General features: G+C 43.1%; 1 protein-coding gene across 1 annotated transcript in view; it reads left to right on the top strand.

Annotated features, from left to right (window-relative positions):
• The window catches only part of LOC121553454, a 30,884-nt gene extending 18,554 nt beyond the window's left edge, over positions 1-12,330 (top strand). Inside the window, exons 3-8 of the mRNA XM_041866568.1 lie at positions 2,558-2,719; positions 8,624-8,789; positions 9,666-9,799; positions 9,988-10,109; positions 11,937-12,041; positions 12,240-12,330. Coding sequence (XP_041722502.1) covers positions 2,558-2,719; positions 8,624-8,789; positions 9,666-9,799; positions 9,988-10,109; positions 11,937-12,033 — 681 coding nt within the window. The 3' untranslated portion in view covers positions 12,034-12,041; positions 12,240-12,330. The remainder of the gene's footprint in view (positions 1-2,557; positions 2,720-8,623; positions 8,790-9,665; positions 9,800-9,987; positions 10,110-11,936; positions 12,042-12,239) is intronic.

The following is a 12,330-nucleotide window of genomic DNA, read 5'->3' as shown; positions in this document are numbered from 1 at the left end:
CTAACCATCAACACCGGGACCCCTCAGGGGTGTATGCTCATGTCCACATCACTAGGGAATTAACATGGTCCACACACACCCACACAGTCATAAAGAGGGCACGACAGTGCCTCTTCCCCCTCAGGAGGCTGAAAAGATTTGTCATCGGCCCTCAGATCCTCCAAAAGTTCTACAGCTGCACCATTGAGAGCATCTTGACTGGCTTATTCACCGCTTGGTATGGCAATTGTTGGCATTCGACTGCAAGGCGCTTCAGAGGGTAGTGAGTAGAGCTCAGTACATCACTGGGGCCGAGCTCCCTGCCATCCAGGACTTCTACCAGGCAGTGTCAGAGGAAGGCCCACAAAATTGTCAAAGACTCCAGCCACCGAAGCCATGGACTGTTCTCTCTGCTACCCACACGACAAGCGGTACCAGTGCACCAAGTCTGAAACCAACAGGACCCTGAACAGATTCTACCCCCAAGCCATAAGACTGCTAAACAAGACTCCTAAATAGCTAATCAAATCTCTACCCGCTGGTGCTACTGTCTATTATCTATCCTGTTGCTTAGTCACTTTAACCCTACTTATATGTACATACCAACCTCAATTACCTCGTACACCTGCACATTGACTCAGTACTGGTACTCCCTGTATTTAGCCATGTTATTTTTACTCGTCATTGTTATTCTTTATTCACTGTGTATTTATTCCTCGTGTCACTATTTCAATTATTTTTATTTATTTTTATCTTTAACTCTGCATTGTTGAAAAAGGACCCCTAAGTAAGCAATTCACTGTTAGTCTACACCTATTGTTTTCAAAGCATGTGACAAACAAAAATTGATTTGATTTGATTTGAAGACTGCTAATGACTGCTTGTCTCATATCCTCGGCCCATGACTTACTGTGTGTGAGGAGGAATCTCCTCCTTATCTTAAAACAGAGCTGTAAAACAGAGCTGGGATGGCCAGGCTACAGGCTAGACTAGAGTCACCTGATCACTGTCCACCCGACTGATCATCGCTGAGACCTTGGTCAGACACCTGCATGTCTGGGGAGATAAGGGGAGAGCCAGGACAGTACTGGACATCTCCACGAGCCATTGAGAAATGCTTCAAAACCACTGTCTGGGAAATGAGTAGCTGGTCAAGACTGTGTGTAATGGGCAGAAGGTTCCTTTTTCCGTCAGAGGAAAGGAGTGATTTCAGTTCTCCTGACTGTTATGATTTTGTGTCCCATTGTTGGGCCTGCGTTTCCATTAGTGGACAGGGACCTTACTGGAGTTTCACAGAAGTGGCACGGAAAAGCCTTCTGGGGGGAGAAAGGCTTCGAACTGAGCTTACTTCCTGCTTTTGTTGGGACACTGTGTGGAATGTGGATGATTGTATAAATATTTGCTCAAAATTTCCTTTTCATATTCCTGCAAACGTGAACATCTGTGCCTCTCGGGCTAATGGTCACACCATAAAACAAACAAACAAACAATGGCACACAGACATGTCTTTGTGTTCCCACACCAGTGCGGTCATAAGTTTGAAGTTTGAACAAAATCGGCAATCACTTAACTTCTGTTCCAACCCTCTCAAAGGCACTACGACTGTTATTCCAGACCTTTTACTTACCTATTTCCATTTGACCTCATAAGCGATATGCTGACATCTCCATGTTTAAGATGAACATCGTCATGACTACCATGGGAATATAACAACCACCCGCCATTACCATCAACTACAAACGTATGCACTGCCACTATGGTATGTCGAGAGATTATGCAATACCGCCAGGATGAGGCTAGACCCTAAAATACATTAAAATGAGTTGCATAATCCCTTCCAGACTCGACTCCTCCTGGTCAATGTTGACATGAAGCTGGGGAAAGACTTAATGGCCCATGGCAGCAGGGGAATGCATTTAGTTGTAAAACAGACTCAACCTATATGGTTAACATGTAACAAGTTGTAAAATATCCCATAAGAACATTCCTGTTTAGATAAAAAAAATAAAAATGTGTTGAATATCAGAGTGGATGGATACCCTCCCCGGCAGGTTACATCATCTAACATCACCCTCTTGTTAAATCCACTGATCCTTTTAGGCATATGATGGGGCACCTTTAAGGTGATGTTATGACTGGACCCAAGAATTTCAGAGGACATCATGTTTTTTTTATCCCACACTTTTTGGTGGATTAGGGACCAGTCAATGTTTAACCTTCTATCAGGCACGACAAAGGAATGACAGAGTGATATAAATCTCTGGAATCATTTGACCGTTTACCTCAACAATAGATTACAGCTCTCTCTATCTCTTCCCCTCATAAAAACACTGGGTTGAATTACCTACAAACAGTAGCCCAGTAAACCCCATTGCTTACTGGTTACCCATTGTAAAGATAAGGAACTATACAAAACAACACATTCTTACATCCTTTCCCAGAGAACATGTGGTAGTGTCTTGAAACAAAATCTGTACATTGCACATCTAGTTCTCAGCCGTAAAAGTTAAATTGGCAGCCCTACAGAGCCCTATGACCCCACTAAGCTCACCAAACCCTCATACCTCTGGTTCCTCAGGTCCACCAAGCCAGCTCCAACCCCCTGGGCTCCGGACTGGGCTACCTGGAGCACATCTGCCAGCTCATCGAGAAGATTGGTCAGCTCCAGGAGCACAACCTCAGGCTGCAGAAGCAGATCTGTGGCCTGCAGAAGGATGGAAAGATGACCAAGACCAAAGAGGTGAGTCACATACAGACAGTACTATACAGTATCATCATCAGCATACTCACACAGTGAGTGCTGGTCATTGGTGGGCACCCTGGGAAGAATCTGGATTGGACTTGTGTCGTATAAAAAATATAAAAAATTGCGTCTTACCAAAAATAGGCTTCCGCCATATTGCTTTTACATAACGTGTCCAGTCTTGTCAGATCAGAGAGGGCGAAGAGAGTAAGCACTGAGACAAAGCTTGTTTATAGCCAAACAATCTCTCTCAATGAGTTATAGCAAATAAAGGGGTGTTGACAACGTGAATGTTCTTAACGTTAGGGTATTATGATTTATCTCAGTTACTGCTGAAATTGTCAGAATTTCGAAGCTCCTAAAACTGTTAGCGTAGGACAGACCCAAATATCATCGATCTTTGATTTTCAGTTGACTGCTGTCCAGGTGGTGCAGACATAGCCATATATTCCTTGAAGTGAGTGATTATTCACCTACAGGGACGGACTGGCCACAGGGCAATTCTGGCAATTTTGGTCCATCTTTAGCCCAGTGGGCCTGTTTAAATTGGGATTTTATTGCAAAATGATCATTATTGGGCTTATAATGGGGGCATCAAGGAAGAAGAATGGGCCGATGTGGGGGCCTTGAGACAAATAAAATGGGCCGGTATGGGGGCCTCAAGGAAACAAATGTGTGGTGTGTTAGACATGCCACGGATGATTTCTGGGCTCACCCATGCTGTCCCAGCGTATACAGTGGGGGAAAAAAGTGTTTAGTCAGCCACCAATTGTGCAAGTTCTCCCACTTAAAAAGATGAGAGAGGCCTGTAATTTTCATCATAGGTACACGTCAACTATGACAGACAAAATGAGATTTTTTTTCTCCAGAAAATCACCTTGTAGGATTTTTTATGAATTTATTTGCAAATTATGGTGGAAAATAAGTATTTGGTCAATAACAAAAGTTTCTCAATACTTTGTTATATACCCTTTGTTGGCAATGACACAGGTCAAACGTTTTCTGTAAGTCTTCACAAGGTTTTCACACACTGTTGCTGGTATTTTGGCCCATTCCTCCATGCAGATCTCCTCTAGAGCAGTGATGTATTGGGGCTGTCGCTGGGCAACACGGACTTTCAACTCCCTCCAAAGATTTTCTATGGGGTTGAGATCTGGAGACTGGCTAGGCCACTCCAGGACCTTGAAATGCTTCTTACGAAGCCACTCCTTCGTTGCCCGGGCGGTGTGTTTGGGATCATTGTCATGCTGAAAGACCCAGCCACGTTTCATCTTCAATGCCCTTGCTGATGGAAGGAGGTTTTCACTCAAAATCTCACGATACATGGCCCCATTCATTCTTTCCTTTACACGGATCAGTCGTCCTGGTCCCTTTGCAGAAAACAGCCCCAAAGCATGATGTTTCCACCCCCCATGCTTCACAGTAGGTATGGTGTTCTTTGAATGCAACTCAGCATTCTTTGTCCTCCAAACACGACGAGTTGAGTGTTTACCAAAAAGTTCTATTTTGGTTTCATCTGACCATATGACATTCTCCCAATCCTCTTCTGGATCATCCAAATGCACTCTAGCAAACTTCAGACGGGCCTGGACATGTACTGGCTTAAGCAGGGGGACACGTCTGGCACTGCAGGATTTGAGTCCCTGGCGGCGTAGTGTGTTACTGATGGTAGGCTTTGTTACTTTGGTCCCAGCTCTCTGCAGGTCATTCACTAGGTCCCCCGTGTGGTTCTGGGATTTTTGCTCACCGTTCTTGTGATCATTTTGACCCCACGGGGTGAGATCTTGCGTGGAGCCCCAGATCGAGGGAGATTATCAGTGGTCTTGTATGTCTTCCATTTCCTAATAATTGCTCCCACAGTTGATTTCTTCAAACCAAGCTGCTTACCTATTGCAGATTCAGTCTTCCCAGCCTGGTGCAGGTCTACAATTTTGTTTCTGGTGTCCTTTGACAGCTCTTTGGTCTTGGCCATAGTGGAGTTTGGAGTGTGACTGTTTGAGGTTGTGGACAGGTGTCTTTTATACTGATAACAAGTTCAAACAGGTGCCAATAATACAGGTAACGCAGTGGAGGACAGAGGAGCCTCTTAAAGAAGAAGTTACAGGTCTTTGAGAGCCAGAAATCTTGCTTGTTTGTAGGTGACCAAATACTTATTTTCCACCATAATTTGCAAATAAATTCATTAAAAATCCTACAATGTGATTTTCTGGAGAAAAAAAATCTCAATTTGTCTGTCATAGTTGACGTGTACTTATGATGAAGATTACAGGCCTCTCTCTTCTTTTGAAGTGGGAGAACTTGCACAATTGGTGGCTGACTAAATACTTTTTTCCCCCACTGTATGTAGCTGTTTCCAGAATGGCAGAAGGATGAAAGTGGAAAGTGGATGAAAGTGTGTTTAATGAATAGAACAGCTGGGTCCAGCAGTCTTCAAACATATGGGGCACACATTTAGGAACGTCCTTATAGCATGGCAAAGAGACACGTTTATGTTTATATGAATGTAATTAATAACAAGCATCAGGGCCTTTTCCTGCCACCTGCTGAGAGCATAGAGGAGTTAGGGTCTGTGGCTGGGACAATGATCATAACTAGACTTCCTGAAAAATCTACATCTGAACCCCAACAACATAATATGAATAATCAGTTTATATCTGAAATGATGTCCATGTTAGCTAATCATATTCTGTAGCTATAATATCACTGTCTCACAGCTATCCAAAATTAGACATAGACAAAGGTTCAACAAACAAATGTGGCTATGGAAATGCACAAAGGCAAGCCCAACGTCAGCATTAAAATAGGGCAAATTACGTTTCTTGTTTCTGTGTAGTAAGCACCATTTAGATTAGCATTCCAGTAAGGTCTCATAAAATAGCTAAAAATCTGCTCAGTTAACAATGTATAACCTATAAAATCCCCTGGCCAGCTCTCTTGACTCTTGCTTTCTGTTCCCAAACAGGATGAATAAGTTGGCTCTGAAAGTTATCTTACCAACGCCAGAGAGAGAAAATACCATTGGTTATTTATGGGTTTTTAAAAAGTTGTGCCGTTGTTGTTTTAAAAAATCAGTATGGTAATAACATGGGAACATGGGTGGAAATTAATAGAATATAAAATTAATTAAATAGAAAATGAGGAATGTAGAGTTTAGAGTCCCAAAACTACCTCAATTTTATGTTTCAGTATCGGTTGAACCCAACATTTTCCTAAAGTGTTCATGGTTAGTCTTTCAGAATCAGCTCAACACAAGAAGAAAACCTGAACTTGAATCTGAAAAACAACAACCTTGGCACTAGATTTGGGTGACATCTTATTGCATTGTATTCAACTTTGCCCCCTCTCTTGTGACATTTGCCTGTGCTTCTAAAGAAAAGTACTTTGGCATTGTGTGGATGTCTCGCTTTCCTTTTGAGACTTTGGCACAATACCGGAGTGGCTATGTTCAGGGGGTTTCAGAGAGCTTGTTCCAAACTAGCTCTGACTGTTTGGGCCTGGGGGCCGGAAAAGCTTTCCACTGAAGCAAAGGGTGAACCCAGCAGGAGCCTACACTTCAAAGTCTTGAGAGAGAGAGAGAGAGAGAGAGAGAGAGAGAGAGAGAGAGAGAGAGAGAGAGAGAGAGAGAGAGAGAGAGAGAGAGAGAGAGAGAGAGAGAGAGAGAGAGAGAGAGAGAGAGAGAGAGAGAGAGAGAGAGAGAGAGAGAGAGACAGAGAGAGAGGGACAGTGAGAGAGGGACAGTGAGAGAGGGACAGTGAGAGAGAAAGAGATCCCAAAAAGTGCTCATTCAAAGACAACCACATCCTCTCTAACAAAAAACATCTTCAACAATCTTAGCAGGACTTACAATTCTTTAAGGTCACCAAATTCTGATATGATTTCACCTTGATAATTACATTTTCCCATTCAAATGTAAGATACATGGAGATAACTTAGGTGTTGTCATTCTCTCTGGTCCAAATCCTGACTTGAAAGATGTGCACACGATTTTCAGATGGTTTTGGGGACCACACCAGCTGTCCTCCCAAGCGTTTAGTAATTTCCCCTGCTGTGAGGGTTTCTATGGTTAGACCACAAGCTGAAACACGTAGATGACACATCAAAAGGAGGAGCAAGTCAGCTGGGGCACATCTAAGCCCCATGAATGGCGGTGCTGACACCTATGGTTCCCTGTGCCTGTGCCTAGGCCCATCTACCCCACCTTTCACATAAGCACCAGGTTCACTGCTGGGCTCATTATAAACACAGCCCAGACAATTGCATTAAAGCCCACCTACCAGGACTGGGGTGGTTTGGGGTTTCTCACGATCAGTCAGATGAACTGAGATGCACAAAAACATACATCTAGAGTCAATACTAGAGTGGAAGAAAGAAACTTGTAATCAAGTTTCTAATGTGAGGAATGAATGTGAGCTCACTCTTCAGGCCTCAAGCTCCCGTTTTTGTTATCCTAAAATAAGTACTACCTCAGACAAAGGAGCCGTCCGAAGGCTGTCCCTGGGTTATTGAGAAATGGGATGTGATGAAGGGAACATTCCAGAGCCAGAGTGTTCTGGACCTTCCCTTTTCCCCTGAGTGCACAGCAACATAATGCCTCTAACAGTTTAATCCTCTTCTTTTGGTCAGAGGTCAAATGCCTGGTGTGGGCGGCCCTCTGAGTCCCCAAAGGTGGGAGCTGCCTCCTTCTAACGGCTAAGCACACACAGATGGGGTGGTCCTTGGAGAGGGCAAAGACCACCCCTTCTCAGTAGAGGGGGTGTCTTCACCAAGGGGAGAGTGTGGTTGTGGGTCCAGCAGGCATATCAGACTGTGGTCAAAGTTCAGTAAAAACTAAAACAAAGCAGTGGAGCGTGACTTCAGTGGTCATTCATCATGCCATGCTTACCCAGTTTTCGGTATAAACGTCCAGTGGTTGCATAACAGGCCATTCAGAGTCAAAAAATGAATTCTGGGAGAGAGCACTGTCCAGAGATGATGCTATTTTGGTGTAGAGTTTTCATCTTGTGTCCAGGGTAGAGGTAACTTCAGTGCGGAGAATAAAATCATTTTGCACAAGATTAGGAAATGACTTCACCTAATGAGCCACTTGGGTTACGGCTCTGGGTTCTGAAGTTGTGCCGGTGACGGGAGTGTAACCTTCACGTGATGAAAAATCCCCCTACTGTAAAAGTGACACTGCACGTTTGATTGTTAACAATGAAGCAGGAAAAAACAACTCTTGTCTTATTCCGTTTATGCTACTGCTGGGCATCTGCGTGGTTTGAACTATAACAGGATTTTACATTAGCGTGTGACGTCCAGAGTTTCCTCAGCTGGAATAAATAGATGTGAACTTTTTCCAACTCTAAACAATGACAAGGAAAGTCTTTCTAATTTTTCTATGAACTACCATACATGTAACTGCATAGAACATATGTTGTAGGCTTACGAGAAAAAATAGTTAGGCCTACTTTGGATAAGTTAATGTAGAGTTCTGAAGTTTCTTTTTTTAGGTTAGGTTGCCATAAATCCAACTCAATCTTGAAAAGAAATAGGAAAATACACACTATGTATGAAAACAACAAATCAAGTTATTACGTTAAAGTCAGTTTAAAACAGTAAAACAAACTCAGATATCACAGAACATTTGGGCAGCATATAGGCCCAAAAATGCAAGATTGTGATGGCCAAAGCACATTTTCACTCTCCTGAATTTGTAACAGATGGTTGCTGACAGAATCAAGCAAGTACTATTGGAGGACCCTTGAACCACAAGCGAGAAAAACAGTCAAACTAGATTTGGATTTGCAAATACATTTAATATGCAGTGTTTTCTCCAAGATCATTGTTTTGATGTGGTGGTTTAATGAGTCTTTGTCCCTCCTACTCACAGTCCTGTACCTTCTCTTCCTGTCTGTCCCCCAGGATTTCTTCCTGCAGCACTGTAGCTGTGGAATGGCCGGCCTGGCCTTTCAGGAGAAGAAAAGACATTCCAGGAGTGAGTTCCTGACCACCTCCATGAGTGGCACCCTCTCTGACCTGTCCACCATCCCTGAGGTCACACGTCACACAGGACTCACAGCCAGGAGAGGTCAGTTAACTGCTTAATAACATGATAACAACCCATAATCAACATCCAATCAACTCTCCTCACTCAAAATCCAATGAATATTCCATACATTCTCCAAAAGTGTTTTTGGCGCAGTTTGACTGTAATTTCATCAGATGTTTTCTGCCCAACCCTTTCGTTTCCCTCAGAAAACCACAATGTATTATTTAATTGGCAGGTAGATCAGCACTTAATAACCTGCTCCTGCGGGACTCATTCAGTCACACACAACGACATAAGACCGAATTAAAGTAAATGTTTGCCCAACGCTTTCCTGAAACGGATCTAATTGGTTTATTAAAACCTTGTTAGTGATTCTTAGGTTTCAAAACGTGACCGGGTCACAACCCAAGGTGTGTTTCGCCTTTTCATCATCTCACATAACATTCCAAGCAATGCTAGTCACCCAGCAACAGAGTCATTTCCCCAAATGTTTTTTGCCTCCTTTTTTCGGAGCGGCTCATGTTCCCGCAGGTGGGCGGGTGACAGTACGGTGGTCTCGAGGGGACCGCTAAATTATTACTTGAGGGTAGAGGGAAATTCCTGGCATCCTGCCTATGGAAGGAACATTTAACGTACCATGGATTTAGGAATTACTTGCTCCTCCGATAGGCAGGATTCTGGAAACTGGAGCTGGGGAGTAGAGAGGATGGCGAATGGTCCTCCCTGTACTGCGATAACAGATTGAGGGGGTGGGGCGGTTGAGTGGGAAGCGGCAGCAGGGCGAAAACAGGGGGTCCTCTGGGACAGCTGATTCACATCACCATGTGTCATAACAGTTTCCCCCCACTATGAGTAGTGAGTGGTTCCAGCCCTCATGACTCAAATTCATATCATCTCTCGCTCTCCTCTCTATAGAGAGTGACCAGGATGGATGCCAGCCCCTGGTGCCCCTTTGTAGGAGGGGCCTGAATCGGAAGAACTACACAGAGGGAGAGGCACGCTTTTATCTCTGTGACAGTACAGAGGGTCTCTCTGCCCCACACAAACGGGTGAGTCACAAACATCCCTGCTCTGACTCACTGGGCTGTGCACAACAGCCTCAAGCCCTGTTTACGGTTCAAATATGTACATCTGCACAACACGATGTTACAGTAGATTTAAAAACACGCTATCCTGACCAGACAGTGGGGAAATAACCTATTTGTTAATGCTGAGATATGTGTGTTTGGTTGTGTAGCTGAGTGAGAACTACACGTGGGGCAGAGTGAAGGATCTGGTGAAGCAGACCAAGCTGAGGAACCAGAGCAGACTGGGACAGACATCCACCTCCCTGAAGAGATCCTGTCCACAGCTCTACCGGTGAAGACCTCTCAAGAAACTCTATACTCTAAAGTCTATTCTAAAAATACTGTATTTCTTACTACAGTATTTACAGTACAGTATTTCCTAAACACACAAAGAAACATTAGGATTAGCACGTTGGAAATGTCCACAAAACATAACAATCAGGACTTGGCTATTGTCTCAACCATTTGAGATTGTCTGTTCTAGCTGAAGACACTAAAAAAAAGATCACTAAAGATAACAGTTGGAGCTTGTTGTTCCTTCCAAGTTGTGTGAACATCTTGAGCTGATCATGATACAAGAAAGGAGAGGTCAAGTTGTAATTAATCACAGCTCTCTTTAGTTTCATCATCTTTTGTGGGTGTGTGTACCTATTAACTTTTAAATCCTTTAGTCTTCATAGAAAAATGAGTTCAGACTGTCATTGGCAGTAGGTCATGGGTTGTGTTTGTTGAATGACTCAACTCCTGCTTCTTAGAAAGAAACACACTGAAAATACAGAAAATGCCCGACCGACCAATATCATCTTACCATTTAGAGATAATTACTTAAAGCTGCAATATGTAACTTTTTGGGCAACCTGACAAACACTCCATTTAGTATGATATGTTATGTTTGGTATGGTTACATAAGACAGATGGTTACTTAAGCCAAGAACAAAAGGAGGGTGGTTGGTCGGGGTGGATAGGTTGGCATATAATTTGAATGTCTAGCAACTCAAAAGTTGCGAGTTCAAATTTCATCTCGGACAACTTTTGCATAGCTAATTAGAAACTTTTCAACTACTTACTACTTTTTAGCTACTTTGCAACTACATCTTCCCCTAACCTTAACCGTTTAAAATAACTCCTAAACTTAACCCTAGCCTAGCTAATGTTAGCGAGCTAGCTAATGTTAGCCACCTAGCCACCTAGCTAGAATTCGTAATATATCATACGTTTGGCAAATTCGTAACATATTGAATGCTTTGCAAATTTGTAACATATAATACGAATTGTAATTCGTAACATTTCATACGAAATGGGTGATGGACATCCACAAATTAATACATACCAATCGAAATGTAACATATCATACTAAATGAAGTGTCTCGGATTTACGTACAGAATAATGCGAAATGCTCTGAGACCAGGTTGGGAAATGGCGGAGCGATTTCAGCATAGTGCATCTTTAAATCTCTACTCTAATATTTCTATTTAAATCAGATAAATACCAATGTGGCTCCAACCTCCCTCATTTGTTGAACAAAACACAATGGGCCTCCTCTAACAGTGTCAGCTTTTTTACACACAGGAATCTATGTCAAAATATGTGTGGATATTTTGGGTTAGAAAGTGTTGAAAGCCTCAATAACTTCAGATGAGCACCAAAACTATATGACAGGTTCTTGGCAAATCATTTCAGATTATAAAAATATGCGAGTCAGTGGAAGAATTGTGGTATTCTTTTGTTTGAAGGTTGTAGAACACAGGAATCTAGTGGGAGTTGTAGGGCTTGAGGCAAGAACAGCTATTTCTTTGGCCCTTCAACCTACTCCACATGCTGGATGGGGCACTCCTCAGACAGAGGGAGAGAGCTTGGCACGGACCCAGACGATTAGCGGAGGGGTTGCCGTGTCAGGTTTGAGGTATGCTGGGAGGAGTTGGAGAATTCCCAATGTATTTCACAGTGGTCCAATGAGATATAGAGATTCTATGCATAATTTATCTAAAGGGAGACCCTCTCTTGGAAATAAATGCATGTGGAAAAAACATCCTGGTCTCAAGCATTGTGCATGGCTAATGCATTGCTCATTGTAATAGCATTGGAGCACACCAATAACAATGCCCTATTTCCCTCCAGCCCTGACCTGGGACCAGTGGAACTACCAGGAAGAAACAGGAACTCCATGGTCGCCTTGGGCCATCAGAACAAACTGGACTTCCAGTGGCCCCAGTAACAAATAAGGTACACAAAGATCTGACAATCCAAATAATGCTAACGTGTAGTGAAACATAGTGGAAGCATGCTGTGAACATACAAGCACAACTAATTTAGCAGCTATCATATGATTAATGGTCAGCATATCATAAAGATATCCATAGAGGTGAAGAGGCAACACTTTTTAAACACTGCCCGCACTGAACGTCTTTGTTTTCTACCTAGATACGAAACAGATGGCCCAGAGTGGGAAGAGACAGCCCTGAAGAGGAGGACAAAGTGAAGTTGCACAGATTCTTGACTGGACTGGGAGAGG

This window comes from Coregonus clupeaformis, chromosome 37, assembly GCF_020615455.1.
Source record: "Coregonus clupeaformis isolate EN_2021a chromosome 37, ASM2061545v1, whole genome shotgun sequence".
NCBI classification, from domain to species: Eukaryota; Metazoa; Chordata; class Actinopteri; order Salmoniformes; family Salmonidae; genus Coregonus; species Coregonus clupeaformis.
Note: the sequence above shows the minus strand (reverse complement) of the source record. Positions and strands in the feature narration are given on the sequence as shown.